The 16,739-nt window shown below is 39.7% G+C and overlaps 1 protein-coding gene and 1 long non-coding RNA gene across 2 annotated transcripts; both read left to right on the plus strand.

Moving 5' to 3' along the window:
• Window positions 1-34: 34 nt before the first annotated feature.
• Window positions 35-5,370, plus strand: LOC138403442 (uncharacterized). The gene is made up of 2 exons (XR_011237701.1): window positions 35-94; window positions 5,289-5,370. It is a non-coding gene; the product is annotated as an uncharacterized lncRNA (long non-coding RNA).
• Window positions 5,371-6,507: 1,137 nt separating this feature from the next.
• On the plus strand, window positions 6,508-15,357 carry Grp170 (Grp170 co-chaperone). The gene is made up of 9 exons (XM_034976708.2): window positions 6,508-6,677; window positions 6,785-7,101; window positions 8,638-8,780; window positions 9,545-9,705; window positions 10,435-10,589; window positions 10,980-11,190; window positions 11,949-12,181; window positions 12,627-12,738; window positions 13,194-15,357. The coding sequence occupies exons 1-9, from the start codon at window positions 6,663-6,665 to the stop codon at window positions 14,601-14,603; spliced, it is 2,757 nt and encodes a 918-aa protein (XP_034832599.1). The 5' UTR covers window positions 6,508-6,662; the 3' UTR covers window positions 14,604-15,357.
• Window positions 15,358-16,739: the final 1,382 nt, after the last annotated feature.

Here is a 16,739-nt window from a genome sequence, read left to right on the forward strand (position 1 = left end):
TTTATGCCTCAGACTAAGAATAAGGCAGCTTCGTCTGTGTTGGCTTTTGTTGACACACGTGCGGCGTTTTTCGGACTGTTTTTCTTGTTAAAAAGTAGCCAGTTTTTGCGTTTTAACTAGTGTTTTTTGGTGGTGGGACTAACTCGGTGCGATGGGAATGGAGGTGGACCCACCTCCGGAGCCCCCGGACCCTGATGGGTCGCGGAACGGAGACGCGTGTGACGCTTCTCGACAGGCGGCTTCCTCTCGGAAGCGACCTGTCGATATCGATGAGCCTGCCGCAGAAGGCGGAAAAAGAACGGTGTTGAATCCTCCCCATGCAGCTGTGCATTCTGTATACACCCATCCCTCATTTTCTGAAGGCCCTAAAGGTTACAGTAGGGATGACAAAGGTCCCTTCATAGTCCACGTCTCGAAGGAGGTCTCGGACCCATCCGCAGCCACATCAATTAGAGCATTGCAGTTTGGCCAGTTTCTGCACCATAACAAGTTCAGTCACATCATTAAAGACGGCGTTAAAAGTGTTGGCCGCAATAGAGTCAGCGTAGAGTTCTCAACCGCGTTAGCAGCCAATGACTTCCTAGCAAGCCAGATCTTGACGTTGGCAAAGTATAAGGCCAACATTCCAACATTCAATATCACTCGGATGGGTCTAGTGCGGGGTGTTCCTATAGACTGGTCTATGGGGGACTTCGTCGAATCCCTTGAACTACCGATTGGCTGTGGCGAGGTTTTAAAAGCCCGCCGCCTGAACCGTAAAAATACCATTGAAGGTCGTGTTGAATGGGTGCCCACCCAGTCGGTGGTTGTAACCTTTAGAGGCCAGACGCTCCCCTCAAGAATTTTCTCCTTTTACACGTCCCTCCCTGTTGAGTCTTACAAATTCCCGACCATTCAGTGCCTAAATTGTTGCCGTTTTGGCCACATTAAATCACAGTGTAGGTCTAAGCCAAGGTGTTACAGGTGTGCCCAGCCCCATACAGGTGAGTCCTGCGATGTTTCGAAGGAAAAGGCTACCTGCTTGCATTGCTCAGGTAGCCATTTCGCGTCAGATAAGGACTGTCCAGAGTTTTCCCGCCAGGAAAGCATTAAGCTTGTCATGTCTCAAGACAACATTTCGTATATAGAGGCATCTGCACGTTTCCCCCCAGTCCGTAGGTCATATGCTGAGATGACTAGGGAGTTGTTCTCAACTCCTACATTCTCTCCCCGTCCTCCCCATCCTACAAACTCATCTCGTCCCAGTGTTACTCCTAAAAAATCATACCGGGAAACAATTATTCGTTCTCCTCGTCCCCGTGCCCCCTTACCGAAGGGCTACAATAAACAGGCACATGAATCAATTATTAACAACCCATCTTCCTCCCTACCCAATGGCTGTGCTCTTGGCAACAGCCAACCCGACTTTCCGCTATCCCAAGGAAAAATGTTAGAAGACCTTACCGCATTGCTCCTAAGCATCGTTGCTCCATGCAGCGAACTCCCATTACCGCCCAACGTTGCCCAAAACCTATCCCGTCTCTTTAATATTTTAAACAATGGCCCCAACAGTTCTACTTCAATGGAATTGTAAAAGCATCCGTTCCAAAAAACAAGACCTTATATTCTTAATTAACCTGCATAGTCCTGTCATAGTTGCCATCTCGGAGACATGGCTGAGGCCTGGAGCCCGATTTCGGGTCCCTGGTTTCTTCTGTTTGCGGGATGACAGGGATGACGGCTATGCAGGTAGTGCCTTATTCATTCGGCACAATCTCCCCTTTTCTTCAATTCCTATCCCCTCTCACAGTAATCAGATTAATGCTGTTGCTGTGAGAGCTGTAAATATTTCCTTCCTCTCTTTGTATATCCCTCACCCAACCCCCTCCCTGATTCCAGAAATTGAAAGTATCCTTTCCTCTCTCCCCAGTCCGACTGTGATTATGGGTGACTTTAACACCCACCACACTTTGTGGGGGTGTTATAACTGTGACGGGTTCGCTCCGTCGTTGGTTGACATTTTTGAGGATATGAACCTTTGTATCCTAAATGATGGCTCCCCGACTCGCAGAGTTTACCCCAATCAGAACCCAAAATCTGCAGTAGATCTATCTCTTTCTTCAACTTCTCTTGCATCTCAGCTATCCTGGCAAACTCTTCCTAGTACCTATGGTAGCGACCACTTCCCTATCATCCTAACTATGAATAATAGAACAATTCCTTCCCCCAGCCCTAACCCCTTGTTAAAATATAAATTGCACAAAGCAGATTGGTCCCGCTATGCTCAAACCGTGGATGACCTGATGGACTCTCTACCTGATCTTCCGTGTGATGGTGACCTCTTGATTTACTATGATCACTTCGTCAAATCTCTTATTTCTTCGGCCGACTTCAATATTCCCCGTAAAAATCCTTCTGTCTCAAATCATTTGCCTTCCCCTCCCTGGTGGGATGAGGAATGCAAAGATTTGTTCAAGCAGAGAGTGGCAGCAGAGAAAGAGTACTCAGCTCATATGACAGAAGAAAATTTTATTAAATATAAGCGTATTGATGCCAAAACAAAAAGAATGGTTTCAAAAAAGAAAAAGTTTGGCTGGACTAAGTTCTGCGAATCACTTAACCCTAGATCTCCCTCTTCGATTGTTTGGTTAAACATAAGAAGATTCCGCAGAACCCTTAACTACTCCGATCCAAGCTCTAACGATCCCTCTGAATGGCTTAGTACTTTTGCTGACAAACTTGCTCCTCCGTCTGTTCCCCATCAGGACGAATTCCCTGTTTTTACACCAGCACCCATTATGGGCGAAATGGATGCCCTCTTTTCCTTCTCAGAGCTTCAGATTGCTCTCGGTGGGCTAAAAGACTCAACCCCAGGGGAAGATGGTGTGCCCTACTCTTTTTTGGTAAATTTAAATGAAAACTCTAAACATCGCTATCTAAATTTAATTAACGGTTTTTTTGAAAAAGGAATAATCCCAGATTCCTGGAAGTCCCAAATAGTGATCCCACTTCTTAAGCCTGGGAAAAAAGCTTCAGACCCTAATTCATACAGGCCTATTGCACTGTCGTCCACATTAGCGAAGGTTACGGAGGTCCTCCTTAAAAACCGATTGGAATGGATAATGGAAAGCAGAGGAATACTGGCCCCTTCGCAGTTTGGTTTCCGCAAGGGTCTCAGTACAGCAGACAGCCTCAGTATACTCACTACAGACATTCGAACTGCCTTTGGTAAGGGTGAATACCTTGTGGGTGTCTTTCTCGATGTAGCTTCTGCATATGATAATGTACTTCTTCCGTTGCTCAGGCAAAAGCTGCACCAGCTGAGTGTACCGCCGAGGATATCACATTTCATATGTAACCTGCTTGCTGGCAGGTCAGTTGTGGTAAAACACCAGTCATCCACTCTCCCCCCCAGACTAGTCTGGAAAGGTCTTCCCCAAGGCTCTGTTCTCAGTCCTCTGCTATACAGCATATATACCCAAGATCTAGAAATGTCTGTAAATAATTTTTGTAACATCTTGCAGTATGCTGACGATATCGTCCTCTATCATAGCTCAGGCTCTGTAGAGGAAATATCCCAATGTCTTAACTCTGCTTTGTATTATCTAGGGCAGTGGCTCTCTGACCACGGCCTATCTTTGTCAGTGGCTAAATGCCAAGCAGTCGTGTTTACGAGGAAGCGATCTATCCCTAACTTTAACTTTTATTATGAGGGTCAACTCATCAACTTGGTAGATAAGGCAAAGTTCCTTGGAGTTATTCTCGATTACAGACTGAACGGATTGGCTCATACCGAATATATAATTAATAAATGTGAAAAGGGCATCAATGTTCTACGTGCGGTGGCGGGAGTTTGGTGGGGTGCTCATCCCTACTCCCTCAAACTCTTATATAATGCTTTGGTTCGTAGTCACATTGATTACTGCTCATTTGTATTAGACCCCTTAAATAAAACTGTGTCTGAGAAGTTGAATAAAATTCAGTACCGTTGCCTCAGAATCATTCTGGGTGCAATGAAGTCTTCCCCCACTAACGCTCTACAGGTTGAATGTGTTGACCCTCCTTTACATCTCCGACGGCAATACCTATGTGACCGCTTTGTCAGCAAAATGTTACAGCTTTCCTCTCACCCATTGTGGACCAAATTGGACCAGTTATCACAAGTCCTTAGCACACGCAATCCTTCCTCCTACCTATTGGATAGTTTCCGTAAGTTTACCAATCTCCCTCATCCCTTGTTATCTTTATCAAAAAATCCTCTATTCTCCACATCATATGAAGCCCTGGTATTCAATCCCTCTGTGGTTACTGATCTTGGTTTGGTCAAAGGTGCCCCTGATACTAACTCAAAATTTCAAAGCTTAGTTCATCAAAATTGGTCAAATCATCTTCTTATCTACACCGATGCTTCAAAAATGTCCACAGAAAGTTGTGTCGGTGCAGCCTGCTGGGTGCCCAGGTTTAAAATAATTCTACAATTCCAATGCCCTCCTGAGTCTTCGGTGTTTACAGGAGAGGCCATTGCCTTATTAGAAGCAATCCTGTTTACCCGCTCCCATAACATGAAACAAACTGTTATTTTTACTGACTCTCTTAGTTGCTTGTTATCCATTAAGGAAAACCCATTCAGGAGTAAATCAAGATTTCCCATTATTCTACAGATTAGGGAAGCTCTGTTCTCCTGTCATCAAAATGGAATAGCTTTAACACTTGTCTGGATTCCAGGTCACTCTGGCATTGCAGGCAACGAAACGGCTGACTCTTGCGCTAAATCTGCTGTACAAACGGGTTCCCATGAACATTTTAAAACCATTTCCCAAGATCTGAGTGCATTATCTAAAACATATCTGGACAAGTCCTGGAACACATACTGGAATGAATCAAAATCGGTTAAAGGTAAATTCTATGCCTCAGTTCAACCGGATATTCCAAGGCGCCCATGGTTCTTCTCCCATAGATACGCAGACAGGTGGGTTACCTCCACGATATGTCGCTTACGCCTTGGTCATTCCTGCACACCTGTCCATCTGCACAAGATCAGAGTTAGAGATCACTCCCTGTGTGAATGTGGCTTAGACGAAGGTACTATTTCCCATATATTCTTTTCTTGTCCTAAACTTCTTCACCCCCTCTATGATGTCCTTCCTCCAAAATTTCCCCGTCCAGTAAATGTTGAGTGTTTGTTAATGTCTGTTTTTAGTCCTTACTGTAAATTCTTATGTAAATATGTCAAATATAATAATATTAAGCTGTAAATATTTATGTAATATAGTGTGTATTTTGTGTACCTAATAATTGTGTTGTTCCAGGCCTGAAACTAACCCTATACAATAATATATTATTCTTTGAAAAAACCTGCTACTTATAAATTATCCAAATTAATAGATAGTCTTCTTCCCAGCTATCACCAACCATTCGTATCGTGTCTCTTCAATTCCACACGACATTGGCGAAGTAAATTGCGCCCGCTTGGTGCAGCCGCGCGCCATTAAAAAAAAAAAAAAAAAAAAAAAAGAATAAGGCAGATAAGGAGACTTGTCAAACGCGTATACCCGAAAGGGACAAAACAACAAAAGAAATCTAATAATACTTAAGTAGTTATGAAAGGTCATGTTTCATAATTTCGAATTTCGAATGCGAATAGCGTTAAATAGTTAAATACATATAAACATATATATACATAGGCAAATAAATACATAATCATAATTAATTAGTCTTTCATACACGTATAAAAAGTTTTACTTTAAAAAAATAACACGACTCCATTCTTTCTAGATGAAATCGTACGATATTTTAATGCACATTTCTAATCATAGCTAAATTTTAAAAATATTCAGCTTATGCGCTAAATTAAATAAGAAAATGATATAGTTAATTACTTGTGAAATGTTATTCCATCTTTTTTAATTAATATTCGAACGTTTTAAATGCAAGATTTGACTGCGCACGACGGAATTTTTAAAAATCAAAATCACGACAGATACGTTGAAGCGCATGCGGCCGACTGATGTCAAAAGAGGAGAGGAGCCACTTTTGCATCTTTTTGAGCACGTATTTTTTCTTCTTAGGGCCTATCTATATAAATCGATGATGTATTGACTTTAAAATCTGAATTCATCTGAATTTTATTTTTGAATAAGTTTTTTAGTGCATTAATTATTTCAAGCTTAATTAGTTATGCTGTATCAAACAAAAGGGCTTTGTTTTCGGGGCGATCAGATAATTTATTTAACCAATTACTGCAAAGTAATAAATATAATTTGGTTTGGGATTGTTTGTCTCGCTATTTGACGTCACAATATGGCGTGAGCAGGAGGCGTGAGATTAAAACATAGACTAATTATTTGCTGTGCTGTTGTATAGTCCGGTTAGGTTGGGTCTGGACATGGTCCGAACCAAGATGACCCGAGTCGCTCGACCTTCACCCGACTGAGTCGTTGTTGTGAACATAGACCTTTAGTTCCATAAAGTAGAGAAAATAACTTAAATAATGCCAACATCCACATCCAAACAACGTCATTGACGTCATTGACCAAAAAGAAGAAAACACGTTAAACTTGACGTGGACTAAAGTAGCTGGCCCACTTTGCTAAATCAAAATGTACTAGACATTCTAAATATTTAAACTTTAAATAGACGGAATACACAGGACTTCGATACTGGATGAGAATTTGTGAAAGAAAATGGCCCTAGTTATTGTAAGTGCATACATTTTACCAAAACATGGGTTGGATTGGCAGTCCTTTCACCGCCAGGCGATTTTTCGGCGTTCTATGTAAACCTAAATTTTACGTGTTTCTTACAGAAAATGTTCAGTGCAGTTTGTCTGGTGTTGTTTCCGCTACTTTTAAGTCAAAGTGTTGATGCGGCGGCAGTCATATCCATAGATTTTGGCTCAGAATGGATGAAGATCGGGATAGTATCACCTGGAGTACCTATGGAGATTGTGCTCAATAAAGAGTCTAAAAGGAAAACTCCCGCTGTAGTTGCGTTCAGAGACGATACGCGGACTTTCGGGGAGGACGCTGTAACAGTTGGAGTAAGGTTCCCGAAAAATTCATACAAGTATTTATTGGATCTACTTGGAAAACCTTATGATCATCCTATGGTCCAATCTTATAGGTAAGTACAATAATATTATAGATAAGTAAAAGTACAATGATGTTTTATAAACCTGTCGCCAATAAGAAATGGGCTATCACAAAATTGTTACTTTACTATGTTTTGGGCTACAAGAAAGGTGTCTTGCAATAGAATGATTATTAACCTCTTATTCTTAAATCACATCTGAATATTTATTTAGCTGTGATATAAGAAAATGCTCAAATCTCAGATTTCATTCATTTCTTTTGTAATGAGCCTTTTCACTAAACAAATTGGAAATATTCTATTTCAATTCAATATTATCATTATCATCTTAACCCATCGCGGACCCATTACTGAGCATGGGTCTCTGCCCAGAATGAAAAGGTTTAGGTCATAGTTCACCATGCTGGCCAAGTGTCGATTAGCAGACTTAACACTGAGAACATTATGGAGAACTCTCAGGCATGTAGGTTCTATGTTTTCCTTCAAAGCAAGTGATAATTGCTCAAAACTCATAACTGCCAGAAAATTAGACATTTACAATTAGATGAATTAGGGATGTCCGGAATCGAATCCTGGACCTCCTAAATAGGAAGCTGAAGTCTAAACCACTATCATTGCTTTAAATAATAAACACTTAAATCTATAAACTTTCTCTGGATAGCTAAATCTTTTCATTATACTAGTGTTAGGTGAGATTTGTTGATAGTCTGTGCCCGGCCTAGCTGACATTCTCCAAGAGTCTATGGTTGAGAGTAGACTCTACACTCTCTTGGTGATAGATAGAAGTATATTGTAATAAATAAAAATAAAACAGTCTTTATTCTCTGATCTACTTATACATAATATTACTAACTAACAGTATTACTTTACATGAATAACAGTATTACTAATTTCCTATTCTTATTAATTAATTATTCTATCTTACATCATTTATTCTAAAAAATTGGTAACACCAGCACTAATTTGTGCTTGAGGTTGTCCTCTTTTGACACAAATCTCCTCTAGATTTCATAGAAAAGTTAATTATACTTGTAAATTAATTTAATAAGCAAACAGTCATTAAAAGTAAAGTAAAGTATATCAAAGCGGTTTTACATTTAATACTAGGTTGCCTGTAAGAAATGCTTTAGCAATAAGACCACCTTCCCACCCTTCTGTGTAGTTTCTTTTATATCAATTAATATCTGTACAGTAAAGATTTGTAAGTAAATAAAATCATCATCATCATGATCAACCCATCACCGGCTCACTATAGAGCACGGGTCTCTGAAAGTGTGAAGGGTTTTGGCTTTGGTTTTTTCATAGTCTACCACACTGGCCATGTGCAGATTGCTAGACTTCACATACCTTTGAGAACATTATGGAGAACTCTCAGGCATAAAGGTTTCCTCACGATGTTTTCCTTCACTGTTAAAGCAAATGATATTTAATTGATTGAACGCATAACTCCGAAAAGTTAGAGGTGTGTGCCTGGGATTGAACCCCTGACCTCCGATTAGAAGGTGGACGTCCTAACCACAAGGCTACCACAGCTTCCACAGTAAATAAAATAAAATGTTTTATTTTCAGAGATAAATTCCCATACTATGAGATAGTGGCGACAGACAGAGGCACCCCTGAGTTTGTGCATGATGATAAAACTAGATACACACCCGAAGAGCTGGTTGCTCAGCTGCTAGCTAAAGCTAAGGACTTTGCTGAGATCAGTCATGGTAACATTTTTCTGCAATTTTTTAATGTTTATGACCCCATGTAAGTAATATACATGTACCCACCATATCTGAGCAAAATAAACAAATGATTATGATTATTATGATTATTAATCATCATCATTATCATCATCCTATCGCTGGTGCACTACTGAGCATGGGTCTCTTCTCGGAATGAGAAGGGTTTACACCATAGTCTGCAATACTGGCCCAGTGTGGATTGGCAGACTGCACATACCATTGGGAACATTATGGAGGATTATTATAACTCACAGGCATACTGGTTTCCTTACGATGTTTTCCTTCACCATCAACAAAACTATACAACTAAAACATATAACTCTAAAAATCAGAGGCTCAGTCAGAATCAGTAGGCTATCACCGCTCTGGGAAATTAATGAAAGCAAATAACAGTTACATAGGAACTGCAATTCAGTTCCTAAAAAAAGCAAATATGGGACTATTTTTTTGTTTGTGATCTTATTCTGTATGTTTCTGTCTTTTGTACTGTGTTTGTGCCATGGTCCCAAATAAAAAAAATATTTATGTATTTACTAGCTTATGCTCGCGACCTCATCCACGTGACTTACACTTTCAAACCCCTGTTTTACCCCTTTAGGAATTGAATTTTCAAGAATCCTTTCTTTGCAGATATCTATGCCATTATAGCTATCTGCATGCTAAATTCCAGCTCGATCCGTCCAGTAATTTGAGCTATGTCAGTCAGTCAGTCAGTCAGCTTTTCCTACAATAAGTCTTCTTTGCAGGTCAACCAATCACTGAATGTGTGATCACAATACCTGGCTTCTTCAACCAAGCTGAGCGCAGAGCTATGAAGGAGGCGGCCGCTCTTGCTGGCCTCAATGTGTTGCAGCTGATCAATGATTACACGGCCATTGCTATCAACTATGGGATATTTAGGAGGAAGGTAAGCTGTACAATAATATAACATTATATTCAGTACAATAATACAACATTATATCAATAAAAAACATCTATGTAATGTATGAAGTAATTAATACACATAAATATACACTTACATCAACAATATTTTTATATGTAGGTACACAGATTTCTCAGACTTCTGAACTGATTTGAATTTATAGGGTTCTTTACTCAAAAAGAAAAAAGAAATCCTAATAGGATCACTTTGTTGTCTGTTTGTCTGTCATGTTGGTCAAGAAAACCTATAGGGTACTTCCTGTTGACCTAGAATTATAAAGGTACAAGTAAAGGGAAAAATCGGAAAAGTGTGAATTTATGGTTACATCACAAAAGAAAAATTAAAATGTGTTCACAAAAAAAATAATTTATTAATACAAGTTTTCTAGATAAAAGAGTTTCATTTTGTACGATGGTATGAAACCTTCGTATCTCTGTGCCCAGCTGGCACACCTAAAAGCCAATAATTGGGAATTGAATTGAATCTTCTTATGCGAGTCCGACTCGCATCTGACTGGTTTTTTGTATGTATTGATTGATAGGTATACACAGACGTCTGACTACAACCATACTGATGAAAAATTGGGAGTGGAGTGTGGGTGGTTTCACACAGCTTAGTACATTTTTAGGTTCTCAGTACTATAACGGTCCAAATTTTTTGTATGGAATTTAGTTTTTGTTCATATTCTCATTTTGCTGGGAATCATTGTTATAGGAAATCAATGAAACCGCCTGGTACGCTCTGTTCTTCGACATGGGTGCAGTGTCCACCAAGGCAGCACTTGTGGAATTTAAGACAGTGAAGATAAAGGAGAAGGGCTACGTTGAGACTGTGCCACAGATGCAAGTCATTGGCGTTGGCTATGACAGGTAAACTAATATGATTATTTTCTTAGGTTCTAATTGAGAAGAATGATGTTTTATTTCAGACCATTTCCATAAATGACAAAAAAAAATTACAAAAAAAATTATGGATGGTCACACAAAGTCCCGGAATTGCTATTGCGCTGGAACCATGTCTCATTAACATCGAAATGACGTCATTTGACGTATATTTAAGTAAAAATATACCATCAGCTCGAAACTTCAGTCTAGAGCTGACGTCACTAAAATGGCGGCCACGCGCTTTTGCAATTTACGGGACGTATACATTGGAGCCCCCAATGCTTTTTTTTTGCATAAAGCAGTAACAAGCTTCCAAACTTTCAAATTCATAATATGTAAAGTGAGATAAGGCATCTTCAAAAATATTTTCCACAGAACACTCGGCGGATTAGAAATGACTTTACGTCTTCGAGAGCTCCTAATAAAGGCGTGGGAAGCGAACGGAGGCGGAGACGTCAGGGCGTCGCCACGCGCCATGGAGAAGCTGCTGCGAGAGGCTGAACGACTGAAGATAGTCCTGTCTGCCAACTCTGAACACTATGCGCAGATTGAAAGCTTGCTCGATGACAAAGATTTTAAACATTTGGTAAGTTTTTAAAACAATTTAAAAATTTGTTGTTCGCAATGCAGAACTGCCATGACTGATGAGTCATGTAAGGAATTAAATTAAAAAAAAATATTTTTGTACAGATTTAGATGTTGAGAATTAAGGTGGGAACAAACTATCAGTATCTGGATCGTAAAATATACACTGAAATGGGCAACCTATCGAACTAGGTAACCTTGAAGAACTAAGGAACCTTAAGCCGCGTCTTACGGACACGTCCAATAGTTTGTTTCCACGTTCAGCCATTCATCATCATAATCAACCCATTACTGGCTCACTACAGAGCACAGGTCTGCCTCTCTGAGGGGCGTTTTGGCCATAGTCTACCATGCTGGCCATGTGCGGATTGATCACACACCTTTGAGAACATTATGGAGAACTCTCAGGCATGCAGGTTTCCTCACGATGTTTTTCTTCACCGTTAAAGCAAGTGATATTTAATTACTTAAAACCCACATAACTCCAAAAAGTTAAGAGGTGCGTGCCCGGGATCGAATCCCCAACCTCCGATTAGAAGGTGGATGTCCTAACCACTAGGACACACTGCTTAATACTGCACTGCGTTCAGCCATTATAGAGTATAAATCGCCTAAATGAGGCGATATTTTCACGGACACTTTTTGATGTCCGTAAGCTCTCATTATTATATTCATCAAAGTAGCACACAAAAGTCGATTTTATGTCAAAATAGGTCAAACCAAGCAAAATCTGGTCCTGAATTTCGAACTTTTTAATAGGTTAGCCGAGCGGAGCTTGAAGCTCTATGCTCTGACCTTTGGCCACGTGTGTCTGGCGTTATCCAGCGCGCTATAGCCGCGGCCGCCGGGTCTGGCACCGGAGCTCGACTTATAGTGGCCGGTGGGGCTTCCCGCGTACCAGCCGTACAGGAAGCTTTACGTTCAGCCGCTGGACTTGAGCTCTCGCGGTCTATCAACGCTGATGAGGCCGCTACACTTGGAGCTGTATACAGGTAAAGCACAACTAATAGTGGTGTTTGACTGATGATGACCAGGATTTCCACAGTAAAATCAATAGGTAACAATTTTTTGGGGAAAAATGCAGGTTCTTGTATGAGAGATTTTTGAAAATCTTTAAATGCAGTTATTATTTTTTAAATCTATGACATGGTTCCTAGGTCCAAGTTTCAAGACATTATGCTGAGATTTACACCCATTTGGGGTGGTGTCACAGATGAAAATGTTACATTTGTACTTTGGTTTTATCTGTGACACCATCAACAAATAAATGCATTTTCTTTCTTTCTTTCTTTTTCTAAACCACCTCCCATTGCGTTGTTGAGATTTCTAGAATATTTGTACTTACCAGAAAGTTGTAACAATACAGAGAAAAAGAAAAAAAATGTAGACAGGATAGCGATAGCATTATCTCTATAAGTTCTCTATTTGTGTTTGTAGGGCTGCATCCCTTGCGACGGGCTACAAGGTGGCTCCGTTGAACGTCCGCGACGCAGTAGTCCTTCCAATACAAGTGGTATTCACTCGCCACGTCGATGGCAACGACAGACTGGTTAGTATTATGAATCATAACCCTTCCTTTTGGCTTTGCCGTAGTTGGGTAAAAAGGAGTTAAAGTGATTTTTATTTTATACACAAAACTTTTAATTTCATTGTTATTAATATCGGGCATCAATAACATTATATGCAAGGCACTAATTTACTTTAGAATTTATTAATCATTGTAAAGGGGATTTATTATATACAAGCTTTTTAATTTATAGACAATCAGTTTTGAAAATAAAATGCTTTGTAATGTCGTGACATGTTCTTAAAGCATATCTTTATTTGTTTTCAGGAGTTGGTAAGATGTTTTTATTGTATGACTCTCCCTTTCTTTTCTCTCTAGTCTCTATCCTTCCCAATTTATTCTAAAATTCTTACAGTTGGCAATCTTTGTGTGATTTTCGTAAAAACATAGAGCAGCGGTTTCTTAAATACTTAGTTAATAATATAACTTTGTTGCAGATAAAGCGTACACTCTTCGGACCTATGAATCCCTACCCACAGAAGAAGGTTATCACTTTCAACAAACACACAGATGACTTCACTTTCACAGTCAATTATGCTGAGTTAGACCACATACCCTCAACTGAATTAAAAAATATTGGCACGTTGAACCTATCACAAGTCGTACTAAGCGGTGTTAGCGAAGCCTTAGCTAAGAATTCAGGCGATAATATAGAACATAAAGGCATTAAGGCACACTTTAATCTCGACGATTCCGGCATCCTTAACTTAGTTAACGTCGAATTTGTCGCTGAAAAAACTGTGACAGAAGAAGAAGATGACGATAGCACGCTATCCAAAATAGGAAGTACCATAAGCAAGTTGTTCGGATCTGATTCAGAAACCCCAGAAAAGCTTGAAGAAAAACCTGAAGATAAATCCCAAGAACAAGCAAAGAATGATACATCTAAAGCCAATGAAACAGTGTCCGAGAAACAAAACGCAACAGAAGCGGAGAGTAAACCGAAACCGAAAATTGTTGTACTTAAGGAGCCAATCAAAACAGACGAACAGATATTGACTCTGCAACCATTATCACCGGAAGATTTCAAGGAATCTAAAAAGAAGATAACTGACTTGAACAACATTGATAAAAAGCGTATAGAAAGAGAAACTGCTTTGAACAACTTGGAAGCTTTTGTTGTTGATATTCAATTGAAAATCGATATGGAGGAATATGCTGAATGTGGAACTCCAGAACTTATAGAGGAAATCAAAAAGTTGTGTTCTGAAACATCCGAGTGGCTATACGACGATGGATACGATGCACCAACTGAGAAGTTTGAAGAAAAGCTCAGTTCCCTCAAAGAAAAGACTAACTCCATACTCTACAAACATTGGGAACACAGAGAAAGACCCGATGCAGTAGCGGCAATCAAAAAACTGCTGAATAGCTCCCAAGAATTCCTAAAAATGGCCAAAAACTTCACCAAAGAGGCAAATTCCGACAAAGATGTTTTCACTGAAATAGAAATTACAGTACTCGAAGTTAAGATAGAGGAAACTAAAAACTGGTTAGAAGAATCGATTAAAGAGCAAAATGCGTTGAAGAAAAACGAAGATATCAAATTAACTGTCGATAGCATTAGGGAGAAAATGGCGGCTTTGGATAGAGAAGTAAAGTATTTACTCAACAAGATGAAAATATGGAAACCAAAGAAACCGGTTAAAACGGAGAGTGATAATAAAACGGAAACAGTGGTAGAAGCAGAGAAAGAGAAAACAGAGAACCAAGAAGAGAAACCGAAGGCTGAAGAGGAGAAACCAGTTACTGAAGATGAGGAAGGTAATTCTGTAGATGAGGAGGCTCCAGAAATTCTTCAAATTGGCGACGAACACAATGAAGAGGCAGAACATTCCGAGTTATAGGTGATGTGTTGGAAATAAGTTAATTTATTTAGTCTAATTTGTTTTTTACTCTGAGTATCTACTGTAGGGGTGTGGTGTGTTCTCTTTTTGTACTGAATTTACCTAAAGCACAACGTAACACGGTGGTTCCTTCACATGTTTTACCATTATTTGTAGCCAGAGCTGGTGGAAAGTACTGATTTGGATTTGATAATAGTCATTCAATAAAAGATGGCAACTTCAAAACAGCTGTTCAGTTTGGCGTCCATTTTGTTCACTACGTAAGATATTACCGTACTTGTGCTATAATAATAATAGTGCATGCGACCAACAGTGAGCAACAATATTTTGGCACACATAATATGTGTAGTAAATAGTAATAAATAACATACAAGTAGACCTGTAACAAACCGCCAAATAAGAGCCACTTTATGAGAAAAATCGAAAAAAGCTATTTAAAGACGTGTCTTTGTTTCACTTGAGTATCTAAATTCTAAAGGTACCAAAATATAAACCTTTCGGCTATTATCAAGTTCTTTGCACATATCCCGCTTGCTCTTGGAACATTATTGATTAGAGATTTAGTTTAATGAAGCTATGTGTTGAGGCTTAACTTAATTACATAATAAGTTTCATTACCTACAGTGTATTTTGTGTGTATCTGTCCTTGTCGGCTGTTAGGGCAGCTTTCCATCGGATTTGCGAAGCGATAGTTACAAGTCACGCAAATTACTATTGCGCTGGAACCATGTCTTATTAACATCGAAATGACGTCGTTTTGGCTTTCCATCGCTTCGCTTTCTGTAGAAAGTCGTCCTAACAGTATACCATTACAACTAGAGTAGGGCCAATTTAATAGCTCACATTTGACATCTGTCAGTCTTAAATATATAATGTGTGCCATCCATACTTCCATACTAATATTATAAATGCGCAAGTGTGTCTGTCTGTCGGTCTGCTAGCCTTTCACGGCTTTCACGTTCAACAGATTTTGACGATTTTTGGTACAGCGATAGCTTGCATCCCGGGGAAGGACATAGGCTACTTTTTATCCCAGAAAATCAAAGAGTTCCAACGGGATTTTCAAAAACCTAAATCCACGCGGACGAAATCGCGGGCATCAGCTAGTCATCCAATACAAGGTTACGTTGTTGAATTTTGGTGAAGTGTCAAATGTGATCTATTAAATTGGTCCTCGCCCTACTGTATTTAGAATTTCATATTATGCTCTCACATAAGTTCCCAACGCACTTAACGCTGCGCTACACGACGCGGCACGGCAGTGCCTTCCTCTACACAAACTCATATAAACTGTATTTGCCGCGCAGCGTCGCTCACACAGAGTACTTTGTAAATATGTCGCTCAAGTGCGGTTTGCTCCATACAAACTCATATAAATGATATATTACGTGCTACGTTGCGCATTGTCGCGTTGCACAGCGCCGCGTAAGTGCGTTTGGACCTTTAAATATACTATAGTTAGTTTATACCTTTAGGATATCGTGATAAATTAGTGCAAAAAGCGAACGCCTCATTGCAATCGAAGTCTTAAATCTCAAATCAAATCGGCCGCTTATTGTTTTTCAACGGTCTTTTCTTAAGCCTCTATGTTTATAAGGGTTGCTATACACATAGTCGATTCGGCACATTGGATTCGGCAATTTTTATTGAATAACAAAATCGCCGCGATGTAACTTCAATAATGTATAAATTTTGAGAAAGGACTCGCCATATTTCTCTGATCTATTCTATCTACTCTGATCTATTAACGCAGCTCAAACTACTAGACGGATCGAGCTGAAATTTGGCATATACAGATAGCTATTATGGAAATTAGAAAGGATTTTAAAAATTCAATCCCTAAATGGTTAAAATAAGGGTTTGAAATTTATGTAGTCCACGCGGACGAAGTCGCAGGCATAAGCTAGTTAGTCAACCAATAAACATCCACTGCTGGATATGGGTCTCTTATAGAGATTTCCACACTCCACGGTATTGCGCCGACTGTAAACTTACTGAACATTCATCTACACGTATAAATGAAAAGCATGATCCAAACCTGCACGGCCAAAGCAAGTAGGTACGAAGCGAGAACATCAGCCGCGCGGTGCTTGCAGCTCTCACGATATATTTAATGGCGCCATGCATACCTACGCG

Source organism: Maniola hyperantus, chromosome 16, assembly GCF_902806685.2.
Source record: "Maniola hyperantus chromosome 16, iAphHyp1.2, whole genome shotgun sequence".
Lineage (NCBI taxonomy): Eukaryota > Metazoa > Arthropoda > Insecta > Lepidoptera > Nymphalidae > Maniola > Maniola hyperantus.